Raw genomic sequence first — 25262 nt, forward strand, 5'->3', positions numbered from 1 at the left:
GTTCCAATGCTGTACTTTTCTTTGTTCGTCTTTGAATTTCTGCTTATTCAGTGATGAATGTTGGACAATTTAGAGATGGTGTCGGGGGTCAAGATAGGTGGTGTTGAGGTAGAGCTGATTGTTGTCAGGGCACATGTGGAAACTGATATTCTGTTTCCAGATGATGTGGCCAAGGGACAGAATGTGTATGAGAAATAGGAGGGGGGCCAAGGATTGATCCTTTGGAAAAACGAGCAGTAAAGATGCAGGGAGAAGTGAAGGCATTGATGGTAATTTGTTGACTACAATTAGATAAGAATGGCTAAAAGCATTCTGCTGTTGATGCTGGAAATCAGAAATTAAAACAGAAAATGTTGTAAAAACTCAGCAGGTCTGGCAGCATCTGTGGAGAGGGAAACCGAGTTCATCATATGGCCTCAAAACTCTAACTCTGGGGGGGTTTTATGCCCCTGATTTCAGCGATGCGGGAATGGTTATGGTGGTGGAGAATTGAAGGCTAGTCCCAAAGCAGCTTTTACACCGGCGGGAATTTCCTGTTCGATTGGCCTGCCAACGAAAGGTGAGGAATACCATTAGCAAAATTACCACACACTGAGTGGGTCTCTCTGCTGTACACCCCAAATCGCAATTCTCCGTCACCTCGACAGCGGCGTCAATGCATTCCAGAACACATGTGCAGTAAGTGCCGTTGGCATATCATTAGCAGGCCTGACCCAGTATTCTCCGGGACCGCCGTGATTCTCCGGCTCTAATAGGCTGAATTGCCGATGGCGCGGTTCACTTGTGCTTTGAGAAATCGTGAAACAGGCACCATGGCTGCTGAGGGAGAGAGAGGGGGTACAGAAAGTTCCTAACATCGCTATAGTGTACTGACAGTTGTGCTGCTGGCCAGGGGGCTTCTGACAGGGTCGGGGGAAGCAGCTGAGGGGCGGCCAGGAGGTGGGCTGTGGGCTCGGGGTGGACTGGCATGGAACACCATTGCTGCAGCCTGCAAGGCAGCTGCGCATGCCACTGACTGTCCACTGTGAACTCAGGACCACAGATCATATGAGTGCCCCCCCAGGCCATCCCCCTCGGTGCCCTCTGGCCCCAGCTGACCCATCAGCCCTCTGGGCGCGCTCCAGCACAACCAGTGCCATCTTGTTCGCTGGGATGGTGTGTGTGGGAGTGAAGTGTGTATATGCAGCTGCAGCTTGTTGGTCTCCTGAGTGTCAATCGCAAATCCGGTAAATCCGGCACCGTTTCTCATTGGAATCGATTGTGTTCCACATAGCGCCGGGTCTAGTCCCTTAACAGTAGCTGAATCGGTCCATGTGTGGCGCCAGATTTGCTGTCGTGCAAGTCCATAAATCCTGCCCCAGCGTCAACACTTTGCCCCAGGGAAGGAGTATCCAGCTGATGATTTTAATGGGGACTATCGAGTGTTGAAGGTAGAGATGAGGGTGTGGTTGAGAAAATTGGTAGCTTCCACCAAACCCAACCTTCCACCAAAGGTTGGTGGAATTGCGGATAGCGATGAGGACTGTCAGAGGATACAGCAGGATTTGGATCATTTGGAGACTTGGGCGGAGAGATGGCAGATGGAGTTTAATCCGGACAAATGTGAGGTAATGCATTTTGGAAGGTCTAATGCAGGTAGGGAATATACAGTGAATGGTAGAACCCTCAAGATTATTGAAAGTCAAAGAGATCTAGGAGTACAGGTCCACAGGTCATTGAAAGGGGCAACACAGGTGGAGAAGGTAGTCAAGAAGGCATACGGCATGCTTGCCTTCATTGGCCGGGGCATTGAGTATAAGAATTGGCAAGTCATGTTGCAGCTGTATAGAACCTTAGTTAGGCCACACTTGGAGTATAGTGTTCAATTCTGGTCGCCACACTACCAGAAGGATGTGGAGGCTTTAGAGAGTGTGCAGAAGAGATTTACCAGAATGTTGCCTGGTATGGAGGGCATTAGCAATGAGGAGCGGTTGAATAAACTCGGTTTGTTCTCACTGGAACGAAGGAGGTTGAGGGGAGACCTGATAGAGGTCTACAAAATTATGAGGGGCATAGACAGAGTGGACAGTCAGAGGCTTTTCCCCAGGGTAGAGGGGTCAATTACTAGGGGGCATAGGTTTAAGGTGAGAGGGGCAAGGTTTAGAGTAGATGTACGAGGCAAGTTTTTTACGCAGAGGGTAGTGGGTGCCTGGAACTCGCTACCAGAGGAGGTGGTGGAAGCAGGGACGATAGTGACATTTAAGGGGCATCTTGACAAATACATGAATAGGATGGGAATAGAGGGATACGGACCCAGGAAGTGTAGAAGATTGTAGTTTAGTCGGGCAGCATGGTCGGCACGGGCTTGGAGGGTCGAAGGGCCTGTTCCTGTGCTGTACATTTCTTTGTTCTTTGTTCTTGTTCTGTTGGAATGTTGTTGTGAATGGAGGGTCACAGGTAGACAGCTGGCTATTTGAAAGTGCAGTTGTAAGTTAAACTGGGGACAGTTTTTTACCCAAGGATGGATACAGAAGGATTTGGAAGGTTTGAAGGGAGAGGCAGGATGTAATGAAGAGTAAGACGAGGAAGCCATCAGAGATGGCCTTATCTATGATTGATACTATGGGGGTAACAAGGCCATGTGAGATGGTAAGATGAAGCAAATGCTGTTGAGCGATAGGGGTGATAAAGAATTGATTTAAAAAGCATCTACTTATGAATAAATTAACATGCCCTTTTTTCTATAAATTGCATTGAGCAAAGAAGTTGGAGTATATTTATAATAGTGTTCTTTAAGCAACGGCAGTCTTCACCATCCCCTTGTGCGCTGGACTCAGCATTTACTTTTCTTGAATCTTGGCATTTTGTTTCATAAATCCCATCACTGTCAATTGCCCAAACATGAGACCCTCAGAGTGAGGTTATTGGATAATTAAATGCTTCCTGTCATTTTTAATGCCTTGTCTTTATATTTAAGTAATTGCTGTCTGTGGATATAAATGCTTACAAATATGTGTCATTGGTAATTTTTCCATTGATGCATTCCAATATACAGAACTAATCCTTGTGAATTAAAGGTTAGCTCCTGGGATCAGATTCAAGGTTTTGGAAGTATAAAATCAAATAAACACAACTGCAGGAAAATATTTGATTTTGATATGAGCTATGAGATCCATTCATAATGCGAGCTTCTATTCAGATGAGGCACTTCTTCTTTTACAGCAGTGCTTGTAAATGTCAGTGGGAAAATGTAAATTCTCTTGACAGTCGATATTAAAAGACTGGTATTTAAAGTGAACCCATGCCAGCGTAGAGTACGAGCAAGTGCTGCTGACCAACCAGCTCAAGGTTATTAAAGCCCTGTAAAAGCTGTTAACTTAATTACAGGCCTGGTTAGAAGCCTACCACATGTGGTCTCAAAAGTACTTGAACAGGTTTTATAACCAGAGCTTCTCATGTAAAACAAAGGTCTGCAGGTGACGATATGAAATAGAAACGGGAAATTATCTATCCTGTGCCCCCTTCACTGTTCCAGTGAAGCGCAACCCAAGATGGAGGAAAGGCACCTTAGCTTTCCACTAGACAGTTCAGCCCTCCGCCCTTAACAATGAGTTTAACCCCTAACTACCACTCCCATTGTCCTTTGAATGACAGGCAGTAACAATGAAGAATGGTTGCATTACAGCTGCTGGGAGTGGAGGAGATGTGGCCTGGTGCACGGAATGGGAATCCCCCAGTGCTACAAGGTTGGTGGGTTTATCTGGACTCCTGATATTGACCTGTCTTTGGGTCTCCCATCTTTCTGAGCCAGATTTTCCGTGCTTCCCTCCATCTCCGTCGAAAGAATTTACCCCTCCTCGGGATCTAGCTTTTGTTCTGATACTTGCTTTATTTGGCCTTTTACTATCATTCTATTTGTCATTTAATCATTCCTATCCTCAACCTATCACAGGCCTTTCCTTCTGTTCTTTCCCTTCCCCCTTTTTATCCGGTTCTGTAATTCTTAAAAGCTGCTCATCGTTTTTATGCCTTTACTTGTATTTGGGCAAGGGATATGGTGCTGTATTGGTTATGTTGCTAGTAATTAAAAAACCTGGATGAATTCCAGTTCTAATCACACCATAATGGTTTGGAAGTTTGAATTCCATTTCAAAAAATGCATATTTTGAAAATGAATAAAAACTGGCTTTGGTAAAAAGTGAAGCTCCCAGCGGTTCTCTAATGTCCTTAGGGGAAGAATATCTATTGGCCTTGCTCAGTCTGACCTATATATAGCTTCCAACTCACATCAAGTGTTTGACTTTTAACTGCCTTCTGAAGTGGCCTAGTAAACCACTCAGCTGTAGCAAACTTAAACGACAAGGAATGGCCAAATAAATGCCAACCGTGCCAGCGATATTTATATCTTGCATATAACGAAAGAACGTGCACTTGTCTCGTGATAGTATTGCAGTAAATGTTGCTCTCTTTGGTTGGCTCTGAATATGGCGGTCAATATGGTTGCCTTCCTTAATCCTAATTACGTTTGTTCTAGAGTCGCCAGGTATCTTTCGATACCGCCACAAGGTTCAAACCCAGATACTGATCAAAGACTCGATACACCAGTTAGTTAGTTCAAAGTCAATGCTTATTTATTTAAACACACAGATAAATATACTCATGCACGAAACTCTACAGACTAAACTATCACTACTGCTAAAGCCTTCGGGCTTTAGCTTCGGGCGCCCACTCAGTCAGAGGATCAATGGCCATTGTTCGGTTATGAGGCTGCTGGGGTTGAAATGGTACGGGATAACAGCTAAGGTCGTCTGTCTGGTAGCGTGCGTTGACCTTGGACTTACTTGCTTCTGGTACAGCTGGTGCACAGGTCTCTCCTTGGTGAGAGCCGGGTCCAAGAGAACGATTCTCTCTTGGGGCTCCTTCTTATACCCAAATGGGCTTTGCGCTCTTTTGGGTGGGCCTTGAATATGGCCCCAATCAATTGGGCCGTTTCTTGATCATTCCTATCGATTTTAGCCAATAAAAGGGGTGGGTGCCCTGATGGCTGGGCATGTCCTAGGTGGCCATTGGCCTGCTTTGTTTCGGTCTCCTCTGGCGCCGGGGTGTCTGCCTTAGTATCGGTGACTCAAATGTTACTCTTTTGTTCCCGGAGATGGGCCATTAGTATGCTAATGGGCCTACAGTTTTGGTCTTGTCTGGGAGCTGCGGCTCCAATATACGGACAAGCTCTGAACCTGCTTGTTTTCTCAGCGTTGTCCATTTTCCCTGCAATCTTTGCAAAGTGTCCATTTTGTAATCGGGAAATGGCCATCCCAGATGGCTACTTTCCCTCCTTGTGATCCTCAACACGAAGCGTGAAGGATCACATTACCGCGTCGTCTTTGTTCTCTGACCAAGCTGGACACCCTTAAGCTCTGTCCTATGAATTGAAACTTTACCTAATTTATTTTATATACATACATAATTATAAAATTCTATGGGGCGCTATGACATTCAGGCATGCATTACAAAATAAAAAAACTCGAACCTCTAAATATCCTCAATAAACTATCCTCACTTAACCAATCAAAAATAATCTACAACATTTTAAACTGTACAAATAGCAGCAACACAGGTCTTTCTGGCTTGACAGTCAAGCACAGAGTTTTACATTTCTTTATTAGATGAACAAAACACACATAAAAAATGGATGCACTTTAATTCACTTTAAGGGGTTGGGGGGTTTATTGGAGTCCGAAGATAGGGGATCTAAATGTGTATACCGGAGTGCGGTTGTGGGAGGCTCTCCTCCGCCATTTTCTGAGTCGAAGTGTCTGCACGATACTACAGAGTATCGCCAGTACTAAGAGTGCTTCTACAATGTAAGATAGTGAACACCAGGTGATAAACTTGTCACACCAGGTCGGGGTATCGGTACCTGTCTCGGGGCCAACTATCTTGGGGTTAACTATCTCAAGGTTAATTATCTCAGGGTACAGTGTATAGCAGGGGTAGGAATCATTCACGGCCTGAATGGTAGGGGTCAGGGGGCTAGCGTCCGCGCGCAACTGAAGTGATCCCGCTAAGATCCAAGTGTAGAACATGAAAGTTGTCTTCATCTTTCCTTCTTTCTGTCTTCTTCTTTTTCTTCCTCTGGGGTTCTGGAGTTCTGTGGCCACAAGCATAATATCTGTTATTATCTTGCTTAAGCTCTCGTATGTCTGTCTGTCTGTCCTTTGTTGCCAATTACCCATTATAATTGGTCACCATCTGTGACTCCCTCATTTACAACATTTTAAAAAAAAACGAATATTTGGACAAGACATCCGAGAAAAATACTGACACAGTGCGAGCCATCTCGCAGCCTGTGCGATCTACCATCCTAGTGTTTGAGGATGTAAATAGCATACGGAAGCAACCTAAGGGTCGCCAGAAACAAACAAAAAACATTTTGAACTGAAAGTGACAAAATGGGGTGCGTATGGGCCACGGCGGGTAAGAATGGGTGGAATCCCCGGTAGGATGGTGATCAGTGCCGTTTGTGTCCTACCCAAGCGTAGCTGACCAGAGGGGCATCCTCAGGCAGGGCGGGGACCAGGGCCGGTTCTCCAATGCCTGAGCGACCTGCAAGAACGGGTAAGAATGTGGTCGTCATGGGGGCTGCTTCTCGTGATTACCTTCAAATCAGGAGAGTAGTTATGATTGGTTGTCTGCCGACAAACTAGTTCCTCTGAACGGTTGTCTGTCGACAAACTTATTCCATTAACTGTCAGTGGGAGTCAAAAGAGTGGTGGCGTGGGGCCATGAAAACCTTTAAATTCACAAACAACATTTAACATGTACATTAAACGAACAAACATACATTACAAACATGGTGCAGGTTCCATCAGAAAGGACACCGTATCTCTCCATTGGTTCCTTTTTACCATCATGTGGACACCTCATTGCTCAGTAGCGTACAGGGTCGCTAAGGGATTTGTTTGGTGGGAGTCAGACTCATCATCATCTCCTGGCTGCCATACTCTTGACTGGAGTAGTTTGGCTAAAGCTACTTGGGGCGAATTGGGGTCCATCTCATCATTCTGGATGAGCCTGAACGAATTGTCTCGGTGCCAGGATCGTGTGTTGAGGTTGGAGCTACTAGGTTTTAATCCGTAATCGTCGGGCGGTGGGTCTGGGTCAGGGGCTTTGATGTACGTGATTTCGAAGGGGTCACTGGACTCATGCTCGGATTCGCTGGGAGTGGGGCCTGTTGCAGGGGTATAAGCATAACGTGGTGTGCTGTGGCTGTCGTCATTGCTATCGCTATCACTGTCACTGTCGCTGCTGGTTGAAGGAAGGGAGAGGTGGAGTCGTGCCTCTGGGGGTGGAGTTGAAGATGTGTCTGAGGATGGGCTGGACTGGCTGGGGGAGGTAGGAATGCGTCATCTGTGGGTGGGGCGTGCTCGTCTGCTGCTGTGAGTGAGATGTGATGTGCATGGTGTTCTGCGAGCAGACGCAGACGTGCCGTTGGGATATGTGATCTTGTATACCAAGGGGCTGACTTTGTCTGAAATGGAGTACGGTCCGGAAAATTTGGGGGAAAGGAATGAACTGAGGTTGTATAGGGAAAGCATCACTTGCTGCCCTACTACAAACCCGGTGGCGTGTACCGATTTATCAAAACAAGCTTTGCTTTGTTTCCACCTGGTCCCAAGTCTCACAGCTGCTGCAAGCTGGGCTGCCTTTATATTCTCAATAAGCTGCTGTACAGCATTTTCATGCGTGAGGGCGATGACTGCGGGGCTGGCCAAATCCAGTCCTAATAAAAACTCTGTCCTGTTCATGGGGCGTCCGGTCATGAGGGTGTGGGGGGTGTGTCCCTTTCATGGGGCGTCCGGTCATGAGGGTGTGGAGGGGTGTATCCTGTGGACGTGGATACCATGTTTCTTATGAACATTAAATGAAATGGGAGAACTGAATCCCAGGTGCTGGTGTTCTGTTGCACCATTTTCCTGAGAGTGGCTTTTAGAGTTCTATTCATCCTCTCTACAATGCCGTTTGACTGGGGGTGGTATGCTGTGTGAAACTTCTGCCTAATTCTGAAAATTGTGAGGACGTTCTTCATTACTCATCCTGTAAAATGGGAGCCTTGATTGGACTCTATACTGCGTGGGAGGCCCCATCTTGTGAAGATGTGCTGTGTTAGGATTTTAGCTGTTATCTTTGCCGTATTCGTTCTCGATGGAAAAGCTTCCTACCATTTTGTGAAGGTGTCGATGACCACCAACACATACTTAAAACCATTTCTGCAGGCGGGTAGGGGTCCTATGTAATCTATCTGCAAATTCGTCCCGGGGTCATTAACGGGGCGGGCGTGACTAAGCTGAGCTTTCCTTGCATATCTGTCCGGATTGTTCTGGGCACAGATCAAGCAATTTTCAATGTAGTGAGTAACATCGGCTTTTAAATCAGGCCACCAGCAGAGAGGTCTGAGGTGGGTTAGGGTGGGTTCAATGCCTTGGTGTCCATGATTGTCATGGAACTGACAAATAATCTGGTTCCTGTCCTGGCTGGGAACTACATAAATGCCGTCTTTCAAAAACACCGTCATGTGTGGTTGTTGCATTCTTAAACTTATCGTACGGGGAAGGTTCCTTTAAAACTTCCCTGAGCTTTTCACCTTCCTTTTGGGCTTTCGCTAGATCCTGAATGTGGGTCTGTGAGACATGAACCGCGTGTACTGAGGTGCTGTCGGGGGTGTTCCAAAAGTAACCATGTCTGGAACCTGCCTTCGCTAGGGCGCCTGCTTTAACGTTACCGGGGGGGGGGGGGGGGGGGAAGAACAGTGATGACTGTGAACCTTAATGATACCATATTCCCCATCTTTAGCTGTCTCTAGGATATGCCGGAGTAATGGGGCTGAGGGTAGGGGCTTTCCGTCTGTGGAAACAAATCCTCTAGTTTTCCACAGGGGTAGGAATGCTGTTAAACTATTGCAGACATATAAACTGTCCGAATATATGTCTGCTGGGGTCGGAAACGAGTCAGGGTGGTCTACAATATATGCTATGGCTGCCAGTTCTGCTGCCTGCGAGCCTCGATGTCCTGGCAACTTTGATGAAATCTCTTCAAGGGCACGTCCCTGCACGTCCTCTACATAAATGCCACAACCGGTGATTCTCTTTCCATTCAAAACTGTGGAGGAGCCATCCACATAAATTTTCAGGGGTGCGCACGTGTCTGTGGGCTGGAGTCTCTGGGGTGTATTACCTGCTTTCCTGGGAGCTGACTTAGGTATAAATGGGCCTGAATTATGGTTTGTGGTGATGATCTCACACTCATGTGGGGTACCTGCATATTGCAAATTGTCAGCTAGGAAAGTGTGGGTCTTGGTTCTTTTAAATGTAATATCCCGTCCCTGTAAAAGAAGGGTCCAACGGGCTGCGCGGATTTGGCTGACTGTGCCATCTTTAAGTTGACCGTCTAATAATAGCTGTGTTGGGGTGTGTTCAGTGAGAATGGTGATGGGGTTGAGTCCTGTAATGTAGGCGAAGTACTGTACTGCCCAAAAAACTGCGAGCAGATGCCTTTCGCAGGCAGAAATACCTTGCTCGACAGGATCTAACACACGTGAGGCGTATGCCACGGGGCCTAATCGGTCATGGCGTTCCTGGAGGAGCACGGCCGAAAAGGTTCGATCGGTGTTTGCTACTTCAATTGCATACGGGGAAAGTGGATCTGGGACCTGTAAATGACCGGAGGGCTGAGACATTATTGGGAAGGGGCAATTTGATGATCGAGTCAATTCTCTTTTCCTCGAACTCATGTTTACCATGAGTGATTACTGTACCCAAGTAAATCACTTTTTCCTGCAAAATCAGGGCCTTCTTAGGGTTGACTTTGCATCCAATTTCTATGAGGAGTGCTAGGAGTTCGGCCAGAAGCGAAATGTGCTCTCCCTTTGTGTCCGTCTGTAGTAGCAAGTCATCTACATACTGTACCAGACAATCGGGTCGGGAAAATTTTGCTAATCCATTTGCCAGCTGTCGGTGGAAAATGGAGGGGGAGTTGTGGAAGCCTTGTGGAAGGCACGTCCACGTGTATTGTTGTCCCTGGAATGTAAAGGCGAGTTTGCATTGGCACGCTTTATCCAATGGAATGGACCAAAGCCGTTGCTAATGTCCAAACCCGAAATTATTTTTGACTGGAGTCCCTGTTTGAGCATGGTCTCGGGACTCGTGGCTACGGTTGGGGCTACTACTGGGGTTACTTTGTTCAGTTCCCGGTAATCAATGGTCAGTCGCCATGATCCATCGGGTTTCCTGACGGGCCAAATTGGTGCGTTGTTCGTGGAGGCTACTTATCGGAGTACGCCTTGATCAAGCAGACTCTCTGTTACTTTGGAGATCTCTCCCTCTGCTTCTTGGGAAAAACTGTACTGCTTTTGGGGTCTGGGGTCAGGACCTGTAATGTTCACTAAGCCAGCTATTTTGCCACAGTCGTGCTTGTGCTGTGCAAATGCTGCTTTGTGTTGCTGTAGGACTTCCCTAAGTTGTTTGTCCTGACTAATGGCTCGAGGGTTGAACCAGAAGTTTCCTACTGCACTGATTCTGTTTGCATACTCTCCAACTGTGAGCGTGGCGGGGGCTCATGCTGCCTTTGCTATTCTCCATACACATTTATTTACCGGATCAAATGAGAGGTTGTGGGAGCTCCTAAAGTCGATTCCTAGGATGTGTTCAGCTGTCTGGGGTAGATCGACCAAAACTACGGGGTGTTTAGTCGTAATCTTCCCTATTTGTATCGCTACAAGGGCTGTGATGTGTCCTTGTTGTAAATGACCTGTAAAGCCGCTGAGTGCGATGGTGTCTGTTGTGGGCCACGTGTCTCGTTGAAACATCATAGAGGAATTGAGCGTGGTGCGGGACCCTACTGTTTCCCAAAGAAATTCTACGGTGTGTCCCCGGACTTTGCCTGCTACTAGCGGTCTACCGGACTTGTCCCAAAGGGTGTCGCAGACCCAAGTTGGGGAGCCCGAACACCGTCAGTCAGTGCCGTTCATGTCTGAGTTCATGATGTAGACCAGGAGTAGATCACCCAGCCTAGTGAACCTGCTCTGTCATTCAATATAATCATGGCTAATCTTTGGCTTCAACTCCATTTTCCAGATCTCTTGATTTCCTGAGAGACCAAAAATCTGTTTATTTCAGCCTTAAATATATTCAACAATGAAGCATCCACATCTCTTGGTGTCAAGACTTCCAAAAATTTACAATGCTCTGAAAAAAGAATTTCTCCTCCTCTCAGTCCTTAGATGAGGAGGAACTACATCTTGGAGAGGGTGTTGAATTTGGTGAATTTGCTGCCCCATAGTGCGATGGAATCATAGTCATTAAATGATTTCAAGAAGGAGATAGATATATTTCTGTTTTTAAAAACGGGTTAAAGGGATATGGGGAACAGGTGGGGAGGTGGATTCGAGACCAGGAAGAGGTCAGCCGTGATCTGATTGAATGGCGAAGCAGGCCCGAAGGGCTAAATTGCCGACTTCTGCTCCTAACTCCAGGTTCCTATAACCTCTTAACCTGAGCCTGTATTCCTGAGTTCTGGCCAGGATACACCACCTCTGTGTCTACCCTATGAAAGCCCAGTTAATTGATTGGTCAGGAGGCTGGAAGATGAAGTATAGTGTAGAGAATTATGAAATTATCCCTTTCACGAGGAACACCGAAGAAAACAGAATTTTGTTTTAAGTGAGAGAATAGTAAATGTATTCGGATGAATCACAAAAAGTTAACTTGTAGGTATAGCTAGCAATTAGGAAGACAAATTGTATATTGGTCTCTATTGCAAGGGGGTAGTGAAATAGAGTAAAGTTGCCTTACTGCTATCATTTAGGGCCTCAGTGAGAGCAAATCTGGAGTAGTGTGTGTAGTTTCATCTCCTTACCGAAGGAAAGTATAGTCTCGGCTTAGGGTGCATGCACTGAAAGATCCCTGGGGGTCGGGAGTAGTTGGAAATATGGAACTTGAAACAAACAGACCAGCCATGACCCTATTATGGGCGGCATGGTAGCACGGTGGTTAGCACAGTGGCTCCACAGCTCCAGGGTCCCAGGATCGATTCCTGCTTTGGGTCACTGTCTGTGCAGAGTCTGCACGTTCTCCCTGTGTCTGCGTGGGTTTCCTCCGGGTGCGCCGGTTTCCTCCCACAGTCTGAAAATGTGCAGGTTAGGTTGATTGGCCATGCTAAATTGCCCTTAGTGACCAAAAAGATTAGGAGGGGTTACGGTGGAAGTGTGGGCCTGGGTGGGGTGGTCTTTCCAAGGGAAGGTGCAGACTCGATTGGCCAAATGGTCTCCTTTTGCACTGTAAATTCTATGTTCTATGTTCTTATTGAGCAATGGAGCAGGCTCAAGGGGCTGAACTTACTTCTGCTCCAATTTCATAATAATAATTATAATTAAAAATCATAGAATGCTTGTAGCGCAAAAGCGGACGTTCAGTCCATCGTGTGCATGCCAGCTGTCTGCACGAGCAACCCACAAAGTCTCACAACCCCACCTTTTCCCAGTATACCTGCATTTTTTTCTCTTCAGACAATTTAACACAGGCTGGTTTAGCACACTGGGCTAAATCGCTGGCTTTTAAAGCAGACCAAGGCAGGCCAACAACACGGTTAAATTCCCGTACCAGCCTTCCCGAACAGGCGCCGGAATGTGGTGACTAGGGGCTTTTCACAGTAACTTCATTGAAGCCTACTTGTGACAATAAGCGATTTTCATTTCATTTCATTTTATCCAATTCTCTTTTGAAAATCCTGATTGAATCTCCACTACATTCTCTGGCTGTGCATTCCAGATCCTGAGCACTCAATTACCTGATGAATTCTGTAGCCTTTTACCTGCTGGACTCTTGGAGGCCTGGGAAATCCACAGCCAACATGGGTTAAAAATAGAAATTCTGTCAAAACAAAGGCACGCACTCTACTTAAGAGGCTTTAAAAACATACCAGAATCCTGAGAACAGTTTGGGTGCTCATCCTGTCTACTTTAAAATCAGAAGTGGGGCAGGTTTAAGGCGGGTTGTATTCCTGTTTCAGATATTAAAATTATAACTTCCTGCCTCACCCAAACCCACTCATTTTGGGGGTTAAAATTAAGCTCGAAGGTTCAACCTCATGGCCCTGCTCAGCATTGCCCCCTGCTCCCTTGGATGCTCCCTCGCTTCTAGACCAGCAGAACAGTATTACGGGCCAGCGTTTAGAGAACCCCAAAGTGTATCATGGAGTTTCCCTTTTAATAGATTTTGGTTATGGGGAGCACAGGGCCCACTCTACAGGTGTGTTGTAACAGAGATCTAAAGTACTTTTAAAACAAAACAATGTTTATTATATGAATCCGGTTAACATTTTATAAACACACAGTAAACATCTTCGCAACTATCAACTCAAATACTCCCCCAAAGAATACAGTACTCTATAAGCAACCCTTAATCTTTCCTTGCAACATCCATAAGACAAATACTCTCTTTAACAAAGACATCAGGTTTAAATTCTTTACTGAGAGCAGTTATCACTTTTAGGTTAGCACGTGATCTGAAGACATTCTTTTCATACAGAAAGAGATCCAGATTACACCTTGTTTGGCTGGATGCAGCTCCAACACTGAAAACGAAACTAAACACACACTGTAGCTGCCAGCTCAAAAACGAAAGTGAAAACAGACAGACAGCCCAGCTCTACCCACACTCTCACATCACTGCAGCTATTTGATAAACACCATTTCTTAAAGGTACATCCACTACTGCTATTTGATAAACACCCATTTCTTAAAGGTACTCTCACATGACAACAGGATATGGTATGCAAGGTGTGGTCAGATCAGAGCACTGTAGAGCTTGTTCACAGCTTCCTCTGAGTTGCATTCCACTGCTCTGGTGATCAGTACTAATTATTGCAGCATTTTTTGTGAAGTTGGCAACAGGTGCAGTAATGTCACTTTTCAGAATGCCCCAAAAGAAAGCAATTGCTTCACAAATGTTTTACAGTGTTTTTGTAGCAGCATGTTACCAATCAAAAAGCAATAGTGTTGTGTTGTATCCATCACAAAGAAGTGTAGAAGAGTATTCAACTTCTCTTACAATTCATTTTACTAACTGGAAATGCAACAGTAATAATTTCACCTCATTCTGCCTCAAGGACGCTCCTGAGTGGAAGCTGCAGCTGTCATACCCTGGAATATTTTTTTCGAAAATACCATTATATCACGGAATTGATTAGTTCCAGACAATCTCTGGCTGGGAGGGGTGGACAGGTGTGGGGGTACAGGTGTGAGGTGTGAGAGGGGGACACTTTCTGCTATATATCATGTTACTAACTGCTTTTTTCTCCGATTGTAGGTGAGAGTAACCTCACCGATCATGAATATTTAATCGACAGCGTACAATATTGTGAACGTGCGAATCAGATTTTGAATTCTTTGTTTCTCTTGGGGCACACTTCAGTTGTAGAAGAGGCATAATCCTCAACCATAAAGATTGGGCCCGCAGATTTGCATGATGGTGTGCAGCACCGAAGCAGAAATCCAATCAGTGTATTTTCTTGAAATGTTCACCTTGTTTCAACATGCGTCTGTTGTTTCAATGGAGGGACAACATCTTCCTCCGCATTTGGAGGAGCTGTTGTGTGGAGCAATGAAATCATAGCGAATAAATAGATAATGCCTCATGGGAATCTTCCACTTCACTTATTCACACAGTCAAAGCTTGCATCATAAAAATTCATGAAATTATATCGCTAATGTACAGTGATGCCTCATCTTCTCATTACCTGCAAGAATAGTTCAGTATGTTGATGCAATCACACTTCATAAATAACCGATGATTACAGTGAATGGCTCCGCTGTTGAAGGAGAATTTTTATGGCAGAATAATAATAAACATTTGATGGGAATATTTTCACATTTTAGGGTGTTTTGCCATCCTTTGTTTGGTTTTCTATGACTTGAACTTTTTTTTTAGTGCATGTATTAAATAGATAAATAGATAATGGGACGGCACGGTAGCAGTGGTGAGCATTGTTGCTTCACAGTGCCAGGGATAAGGGTTCGATTCCCGGCTTGGGTCACTGTCTGTGCGCAGTCTGCACGTTCGCACCGTATCTGCATGGATTTCCTCAGGGTGATCCGGTTTCTTCCCACAAGTCCTGTTAGGTGAATTGGACATTCTGAATTCTCCCTGCGTGTACCCGAACAGGCGCCGGAATGTGGCGACAAGGGGATTTTCACAGTAGCTTCATTGCAGTGTTAATGAAAGTCTACTTGTGACGTTAATAAAAATTATTATCATTATGCCACTGAATCACTAATTTTGCTGTAATAAAGCTAGTTCTTCCAAACTTGTAAAAATCACAATTTCAATTGGAATTTTAAAAATGCATTAATTTGGTTTTTCTCTGCTCTCCCGATCTCACTGAGCTTATCATTCCCACTCCTCCCCTCCTGTTTAGCTTTTTCGTTGCTGATCCTTTTATCTGTGAATACATTTTCTCGCTCTTGGTAAGTTTCGGAAAGGTGTCTGACACTGAAATTGGGTTTGAGGGCCACGTTTTCAAACAGCTGACAGCTCAGCCTCGAACAGTTGACGAGGCCACTTCACAATCTTTGACTGTGTGGCTCAACCTGTAATATTGTTTTGCATGTCAAAACCAAAAAGCAGCTGCCAAATGACTATAATCAGTAGCTTCCTCTGCAGCCTAACAGCAGCCAGATAATTAAGCACATCCACGGTGCCTGGAGAGGAAAAGGTTGCGCGCTCTCCCGCGTTTCAGTAGCAACACAGTGGTACAGCATTTACACTAAGAGAAAAATAGCTTTTAAGTTCAAATTGGTCTCAGAATGTCTGACAATACAGCAGATAAAAAGACTAACGACTGGATTAATTGGGCAGAACCTCTAGGGTGAGGGTTTAGGTGTGAGTGGGGATTTAAAACGAATAAGAAGAACGTCTATTTGTATTGTACCTTTAACAAAATGAAGCATCCCAAGGCAAAAGAAACATTTTCACTGAGCCACCTAATGGGATATTAGTTCGCTTGACGAAAAGTGTGATCAAAGGGGGAGGGCGGGATTCTCCGCCCCTCCCCCCCCCCCCCCCCCCCCCCCCCCCTCCGCATACTTCTCAACGGGAAAAGGTGGCGCGTTATTTGTTGCCGGCGGGATTCCGCCGATGTCAATGGGAATTCCTATTGGAGTCACCCCACGCCACTGGGCAACCCGTCGCCAGCAAACATTCGGAGAATTCAAGCCATAAGTTTTAATGAGTGCCTTAAAGGAAGTAAGGTCGAGAGGTGGGGAGGTGTATGGAGAGAGAATTTCTAAGCTTTGTAGCTGACTGCACAGCAATCAATGGTGGAGCAATCAAAATAGAGGATGCCCAAGAGTCCAGAATTAGATCAGCACAAATATCGCAAGAGGGCTGTGAGGCTGAAGGAGATTACAGAGAAAGGGAACGAGAGATGAGGCCATGGAGGGATATCAAACAATAAGATGAGAATTTTAAAGTCAAGACGTTGCTTGGCCAAGAATACGTGCTTCGAGGGAGAATATGAATTGGTAGCTAGGGAATGGAGTTTGGAGCGGGAATCAGAAACAGTGGCTTCAGTCTTCCCGATATTCATTTGAAGGAAATTTCTGCCCATCTCGTACTGGATGTCAGATAAGCAGACTGATAATTTAACAACAGTGAATAGAGATGGTGGTGAGGTATAGCTGTGTATTATCAGTGTATATGTGGCAGCACGGTAGCATAGTGGTTAGCACAGTTGCTTCACAGCTCCAGTGTCCCAGGTTCGATTCTCGGCTTGGGTCACTGTCTGTGTGGAGTCTGCACGTTCTCCCCGTGTGTGCGTGGGTTTCTTCCGGGTGCTCCGGTTTCCTCCCACAGTCCAAAGATGTGCAGGTTAGGTGGATTGGCCATGCTAAATTGCCCTTAGTGTCCTAAAACTAAGGTGGGGTTACTGGGTGATGGGGATGGGGTGAAAGTGTGGGCTTGGGTAGGGTGCTCTTTCCAAGGGCCGGTGCAGACTCGATGGGCTGAATGGCCTCCTTCTGCACTGTAAATTCTAGAAAGTAAAAATAGAAAGTAAAATATAAATTCTTGACTGATACCGGAGATAACTGTGTGGGAGCAGGAAGACAAGATATTGCAAGTAATTCTGCGGCTTTGATGAGGTAGAGAGGAATGTACAAGGTGGGAACAGTCCTACCCAGCTGGACGACAGTGGAGAGGCATCGGAGGAGGATGGTGTGGTCAACCATGTCAAAGGTCGAGAAGGGAAAGTTTACAATGATCACATCCACATGTGATGTCATTGGTGACTTTGGTAAGGGCCATTTCGGCACTGACAGGGAAGCAAACCTGTTACTTGGGGGTTCTCGGAAAGGTGGAAATGGATTTTTTCATTAACAGGTTCACGGACTTTAAAGAAGATTGTTGGAGAGTGGATGCTAATTTGCAAGGATGGTGGGGTTAATGATGGTTTGTTTGAGGAGAGAGTGATGACGGCAGACTTAAGGAGAGAGAGAGAGAGAACACCTGAAGAGAAAGAACCATTAACAATATTGGCTAACATGGGGATCAGGAGGGGGAAGTGCTCCAACGGACAGCGGACATGTTTTATGAGCTCAGTTGGACTCGCAGGTAAGAGAGCAGTGAACATTGCTGATTAAATGAAACTGACAGGCTGGGAAGTCTTCAAAGAGTGAAAGTGAATAGCTGCAGCCATACCCTCAGGTGAGAGGCTGGGGCTGACAGGTTCACAAGATTGATGCTTGGAATGATGAAATTGTCGTATGAGGACTCTGGGTCTGTATTCGGATGAGAGGGAATCTTATTGAAACTTACAGGATACTGCAAGGCCTGGGTAGAGTGGACATGGAGAGGATGTTTCCACTTGTAGGAATAACTAGAACCCGAGGGCACAAGCTCAGACTGAAGGGGGCGGGAATCGCGTTGCGCCGGTTGGCGGCCCCCCCCCACGATTCTCCGGCCCGGATGGGCCGAAGTCCCACCGCTAAAATGCCTGTCCCGCCGGCGTAGATTAAACCGCCTACCTTACCGCGGGACAAGGCGGCGCGGGCGGGCTCCGGGGTCCAGGGGGGGGGCGCAGGGCGATCTGGCCCCGGGGGGTGCCCCCACGGTGGCATAGCCCGCGATCGGGGCCCACCGATCCGCGGGCGGGCCGGTGCCGTGGGGGCACTCTCCCACTGCGCATGCGCGGGAATGCCGTCAGCGGTCGCTGACGCTTCCGCGCATGCGCCGCCCGCCAGCTGGCGGGGCAACAAAGGCATGATCCTGACTACAGTGAACAATGGCATTTTGGTGCACACAGTGGTCTACCAACGACTACTACCATTTGAGCGTATAATTTCATCAAAATGCACTACTTTTCTATTTTTCATGGCAGTAAAGTGATGTTGTGCTCATTGAAATGGGATGGTTCAGGAGTACTAGGCCTGAAGCAGCACCTTGTCAGGAGTCACACCAGATCTTTTCAGTAATCAAGCCAAATTGACTAAGTGTCTAAGTGATATATAGACAATGCCGTAAGAACCAATCCTTCAAAGGATGCTATCCCTGTACAGGTCAAAAGTAAGCCCTTGTTAAAATAACAATATTGATTTGATTAGGGATGAAAGGGGCCCAGGCAGGGTGACCTACAAACTCTGTTATGATTCATAAAAACATTATTCTGAAAAAATACAAAATGTGGAAGCAATTCATTAATATTATATTGTTCCAATTGGCATCAAGGGTGGGATTCTACCCCCCCCCCCCCCCCCTCCACCACAACGCACACACACACCCTGCGTTTTTTCTGGCAACGGTGGTGACTTGCCATTGGCTGCCGGCTGGATCTTCCGGTCCCGTCGGTGCCTACGCTATTTTGTGTGGCTCGCCCCTCCCACCGCCCAGGAACTGGGAGATCCCGCCGGCGAGAAGGGCTGGAAAGTCTCGCCACAAGTATTTTTTGACGCAATTATCATTTGAAGCAAAATGGAGACAGGCGAATGCTCCTTCTCGAGAAATCATCTGAATTAATCTGGTGACTAGGGGATTTTCACAGCAACTTCATTGCAGTGTTAATGTAAGCCTACATGTGACTTAATAAAGATTATATTATTATTATATATTCTTGTTTCCGCAGGTTTCTACATGTATATTGAGACTTCCCGTCCTCGAACAGAAGGTGAAAGGGCTCGACTTCTAAGTCCTATTTTCAGCACATTGCCTAAAAATCCATATGGATCCACTAACAGTGCTTACTGTGTCAGCTTCTACTATAACATGTATGGAAAGCACATAGGTATGTGTGAGTTAACATCATTTGTTCAGCTGTGTTTGAACTAAAATGAGCTAACAGCATTTTAACTTTATAACATCTCTTTGGTACATGGGCCAGTGGAATTCAGAAGAAATGTGACAAAAATAATCTAGCTAGGAGCTGGATTATTAACATAATTTAAACAATAACCGCGTTGAAAACAGCAGGATAATAGTGTGTATTCTTGTACTACGCACATTGAGCCAGATAGTAAGTATTTTTTTGCAATACGTTTCGGGCATCGGGGAGGGCTCGGGGATCAGTTAATAATTGGAAGAAATGCTAACAACAGCTGCTCTCATTATTTTAAATTGCCTTTTTTCAAAACCTTTGTATGCAGGAATGGAATTTCGAAAATAACATTTTATGATTCAATGTAAAATCTTTCAATCCCCTGGGGTTGCACCAAGTGAGCCATGACTTAGTGCAGTCTTCAAATCAAGGAGAGCAATGATATCAGTGAGAGGCGAGCGTTGGGTCCAATTAATGGCAGCCTAAGGGCCTCCTCCCTCTGCCGTTGAGATTTTATCTGTAGTTGGGGAAGTCAGTGCCATGTTTCCAACCTGGAGGTGAAACCTGGCAAAATTGGTGGCCGGGCAAGACTGGTGCTTTCCCAAGCCACTTGTGCCAATCCAAGGCCCCAACTACAAGGTATACTTTCCACCACCTAGGTTTACCCTCTTCACCTGGTCAGTCCACCTTGCTGCCTCATATGCCCCTCACAAGGACCTGCTCGTCTTAGCGATACCCTGGACTTAACACATACTCAGGCTCCATTACATCTCGATTCCCTTCGGGACTCACTGCAGTCACAGCAGTAGCCAGTGCTCCTGAGGGTGCTGCTGGGACCAGAGAGGTGTCAGACATTTGATTGACCGGGATCTCTCGGAGTCAGGACTCTCTGGAAGGCCCATCTCAGGCGAAATAAAGGTCTGCCAGATATTAAATGGCTGCTGGGTGAGCGAGCGAGCATGTGGAGATGGACTCTCCCTTGATTTGTACCCCAGAGGGCAGGGACCCCACCCCCAGTGTAAAACTCAACCAATAGGATTTGATTAATGGTCATGTAACCTTGATTGGTACAGTACTATGCTCAAAGCTGCAGTTACATTTTTATTTTATTTATTCATTCATGGGATGTGGGCATTGCTGCCGAGATCAGCATTTATTGCCCATCCCCATTTTCCCTTGAGAAGGTGGTTGTGAGCTGCCTTTTAGAACTACTGCAGTCCATGTGGTGTAGGTACACCCACTGTGCTTTTCGAGAGGATGTTCCAGGATATTGACCCAGTGACAGTGAAGGAACGATGATATATTTCGATGGCGAGAGGCTTGGAGAGGAATCTCCAGGTGGTGGTGTTCCCATGTGTCTGCTGCCCTTGTCCTTCTAGATGGTCGTGCAATTATAAGGTGCTGTATAAAAGAGCCTTTGCGAGTTCCTGTGGTGCAGCTTGTAGATGGTACACAGTGGTACCACAGGTCTTCAGTGGTGGAGGGAGTGAATGTTTGTGGATGGCATGCCAATCAAGCGGGCTGCTTTGTTCCAAATTATGTCTAGTTTCTTGAGTGTTACTGGAACTACACTAATCCAGGCAAGTGGAGAGTATTCCATCACACTCCTGACTTGTGCTTCGTGGATGATGGACAGGCTTTGGGGGGGGGGTCCGGAGGTGAGTTAATCACTGCAGATTTTCCAGCCCCTGAGCTTCTCTCATAGTCACAGCATTTATATGGCTAGTCCAGTTCAATATCTGGTCAGTGGTAAGCACCAAGGATGTTGATCGCGGATTCAAAGATGGCAATGCCACTAATATCAAGGAGTGATGGTTAGATTTTCTCTTGTTGGAGATGATCATTGCCTGGCACTTGTGTGGCACAAATGTTATTTGCCACTTATAAGCCCAAACTTCAATATTGTCCAGATCTTGCTCATTTGGAATACCGTTGATTGTTAATCACTCTCCAGTTGTGGAATGTGCTTCAGTACAGCATTCTTCAGGAGGCCACTGAGAAAACTGTTTGATTCTTCAAAGGAGGTTTTAACTGCTGTAAAAGACCAGAAGGGGCTTTATGTGGAGCGGAGTTTGTGATGGGGAGCAAAGACACTGACCTCAGTCTTCCCAATACTTAATTGGAGGAAACTTCAGTTTGTCCAGTGCTGGATGTCAATTTTGCGACAGAGGAAGGGTCGAGGGAGGTCATGAGGGTTAGACCTGGGTGTCCTCAGTGTAATGTGGAAACTGAGACAACATTTTCAGATGGTGCAACTGAACAACAGCATACAAATGAGAAAATAGGAGGGGACCAAGACTGGACCTTTGGAGAGATAGGAAATAATTGTGCCGAAGTGGGAAGAGAAGCCTTCATAGATAATTCTGCTATAGTTGGGTAGATTTCCTTCATCAATGTAATCTCTATGAATAACTGGGTATGGAACCAGCATAGATTTTACTTTATTTCAGTGTTCTAAAGTATAAATAAGCCATGCCATGCTGTGTCACAGCAGGCTTCCCCTGAATGTCAAAAGATGCCTTTCTTCCTATCTTACTGCTTTTCCTAGATACGCTGTGAGGGTCAGTGCCACAAGGTACCCGGGTGGCAGTGCCAAGGTGCCTGGCTGGCAGTGCCAAGGCACCCCGTGCCAGCGGGAGTGGCAGAGTACCACCTGCACAGAGCCTGGCCACCTGGGGGTCTCTGATGGCCTTGGAGACCCCCTGTTTATGTGGACCAGTGCTAAATGGCGCCATGGCAAGTTCTCCCAGGCAAGGCCATTAGTTCCCAGCCCCGAGAGAATACGGCGCAGACATATTTAAATGAGCTCAATGGCTGAATTAAATGTGCATATCTGGATCTCGGCCAGCGAGGGCAAGATCTGAATTCATGACGCCTCGTTAAATCTTGCAAGGCGTTTTGAGCTTCGTGAATCTCGGGAGAGGCCTCTTGCGACATTCAAATGCCTCGTCGCCTCACCAAGCGGGCCACAATGAGGCCATTAAATCACGCCCAATATTGCTCAACACAGACTGTGAATTAAATCTTGGAACACCTCAGTTTGCATGACTCAGATATTCACTGGAGGGGTAAACCGGAGAAGCTCTTCTGTATTTTTATTTCTTTTCATCCAGTGCTCCAGCGTAGAAACTAGTCATCCAAATTGTGGGTGAGGTCAAAATCATTTAGTTGGCTGCACACAGCGCAAATGTGGCTCCAATCTTTTGTTGAGCCTGCTGAAAACTAGAAGCACAGAAGACTGACCTGGTCATGCAATGTGAAATTAAGATATGGGGCTGGGTTTAACAGTCTCCAATGTGCTAAGAGAGGCAGAATGGGCAGTACGCGGTCTGCTCGCTCCAGCTCCCAACTTTTTAGCATGTCGAATCAAGTGTTGGCTGGCCAATGAGTGGCCGCCCAACAAGAATGCCGACCCATTAGAATTGTGAAGCAGGGCTCAGCGACCAATCGGGTGTCAAGGGGTGGGGTGGCCAGTGGGAGAGAGATTAAACCGTGAACTGGAGGTACGTTCCTGCCAACAATCTAAAGACACACTTTTGCCTCATTCTCCCCTGAATTATTAAGTCAGCCGATTGTGGTAAACCACTGTTGCACCTGTATTAGGTGATGTAAGGTAGGACCTGTACTGCAGGTTCGCCGGTAGTCCCTGCCTGCTGGCTCCGCCCAGTAGGCGGAGTATAAATATGCGTGTCCTCCATTCAGCAGCCATTTCGCCAGCTGCTGTGGGAGGCCACACATCTTACAGCAATAAAGCCTCAGTTGTATCCAACTCTAGTCTTTGTTCAATTGATCGTGCCTCTAAGATTTTCTAAAAGATGGACCTCCGTATCAAGCCAGATCACCTGCAGCTGGATCCGCAATCAAGCGACGCCAAAAAGGACTTTAATCACTGGCTAGCTTGCTTCGAGGCTGACATCAACTCAGTGACCACCCGTGTTCCGGAGGCTCAGAAGATACAGATCCTGTACTCAAGGTTGAGCTCCAACGTGTTTCCGCTGATCCAGGAAGCCCCAAACTACGCCGACGCCATGGCGCTTCTCAAAGAAACCTACGCACAGAAAACGAGCACACTCTTCGCCAGGCGTGTACTCGCCACTCACTCTCAACTCCCTGGTGAGTCCATAGAAGACTTCTGGCGGGCCCTAATCCCACTCGTCCAGGACTGTGACTGTCAGGCCCTTACGGCCACCGAACATTCCAACCTTCTTATGCGGGACACGTTCGTAATGGGAATTGGGTCGGACCTCATACGCCAAAGACTGTTAGAAGGGGCCATGCTCGACCGAGCTGAAACAAAGAAGCTAGTGCGCTCCATGACGGTTGCCTCACGTAATGTTGCCTACCCCTCCAGCCGCGCAGCCCACCCCTCCTACCCCATGTGGACCCCACAGATGGCGGCCCCAGCGGGGGCCTTACCCAGCTAGTACGCTTGCGCCAAACGCCAGCCCGCGCACCCCAGGGGTCCCCGATGTTACTTCTGTGGCCAGCAGAAGCACCCTCGCCAATGCTGCCCAGCCTGCGCTGCCCTTTGCAAGACTTGCAGCAAAATGGGGCACTTCACTGCGGTGTGCAGGCCTGCGCAGTCACCGCTATCGCCCCCACCCATCTAGCCTACACACAATGGGCGCCGCCATCTTCATCTCCCCGGACCACGCGTGGCCGGTGGGCGCCACCATCTTCACCTCCCTGGACTACGCGGGGCCAGTGGGCGCCGCCATCTTCACCTCCGGGGCTACACGCGGCAAGTGGATGCCGCCATCTTCACCTCCCAGGGCCCGCACAGCCAGTGGGCACCGCCATCTTCTCCCCCTCAGTCCACGTGCGGCTCATGGGCGCCACCATCTTGTCCAACCACCACAACGTGCGGCCCATGGGTGCCGCCATTTTGTCCCCCGCAGGATCTTCAGGCACCGCCATCTTGTCTCCCCCACGGGACATGGACACCGACAGCATTCCAGGACCTGGGCCCCCTAGGCTCCCCATCATCCGACGCCAGCGACAACTGACCACGACTCGCCTCAGTGACGATCGACCAGTCTCGCCCGCATAACCTGGCCCCCACATCGACCAGTGTGAAAATCAACGGCAACATGACCTCTTGCCTGCTGGACTCTGGGAGCACCGAAAGCTTCGTACACCCGGATACGGTAAGGCGCTGCTCCCTCGCGGTTCACCCCGCCAACCAAAGAATTTCCCTGGCCTCCGGATCCCATTCCGTCGCGATCCGAGGGTTCTGCACGGTCACACTCATGGTCCAGGGCGTAGAATTCAGCGGCTCCGCTTCTACGTCCTCCCTAACCTCTGTGCTGCCCTACTACTCAGCCTGGACTTCCAGTGTAACCTCCAGAGCCTAACCCTCAAATTTGGCGGGCCCCCACCACCCCTCACTGTGTGCGGCCTTGCGACCCTAAAGATCGATCCGCCTTCCCTCTTCGCCAATCTAACCCCGGATTGCAAACCCGTCGCCGCCAGGAGCAGACGGTGCAGCACCCAGGACAAGACCTTCATCAGGTCCGAGGTCCAGCGGCTGCTTCGGGAGGGCATTATCGAGGCCAGCAACAGCCCATGGAGAGCTCAAGTGGTAGTTGTAAAGACTGGGGAGAAACACAGAGTGGTCGTGGACTACAGCCAGACCATCAATCAGTACACGCAACTCGACGCGTACCCCGTCCCACGCATATCTGATATGGTCAATCAGATTGCACAGTACCGGGTCTTCTCAATGGTAGACCTCAAATCCACCTACCACCAGCTCCCATTCGTAAATCAGACCGTCCATACACTGCCTTTGAGGCGGACGGTCGTCTCTATCACTTCCTCAGGGTTCCCTTCGGCGTCACTAACGGGGTCTCGATCTTCCAAAGGGAGATGGACCGAATGGTCGACCGGTACGGTTTGCGGGCCACCTTCCCGTACCTAGACAACGT

At 47.4% G+C, this 25262-nt stretch overlaps 1 protein-coding gene across 2 annotated transcripts in view; it reads left to right on the top strand.

The window, feature by feature from the left end:
• The window catches only part of mdga2a (MAM domain containing glycosylphosphatidylinositol anchor 2a), a 1293828-nt gene that overhangs the window by 1200802 nt on the left and 67764 nt on the right, over positions 1–25262 (top strand). For both annotated transcript variants that reach the window (XM_072491028.1, XM_072491020.1), the window contains one exon: positions 19147–19305. In XM_072491028.1, the coding sequence (XP_072347129.1) occupies positions 19147–19305 (159 nt within the window). The remainder of the gene's footprint in view (positions 1–19146; positions 19306–25262) is intronic.

The sequence above is a fragment of the Scyliorhinus torazame genome, chromosome 2, assembly GCF_047496885.1.
Source record: "Scyliorhinus torazame isolate Kashiwa2021f chromosome 2, sScyTor2.1, whole genome shotgun sequence".
NCBI lineage: Eukaryota > Metazoa > Chordata > Chondrichthyes > Carcharhiniformes > Scyliorhinidae > Scyliorhinus > Scyliorhinus torazame.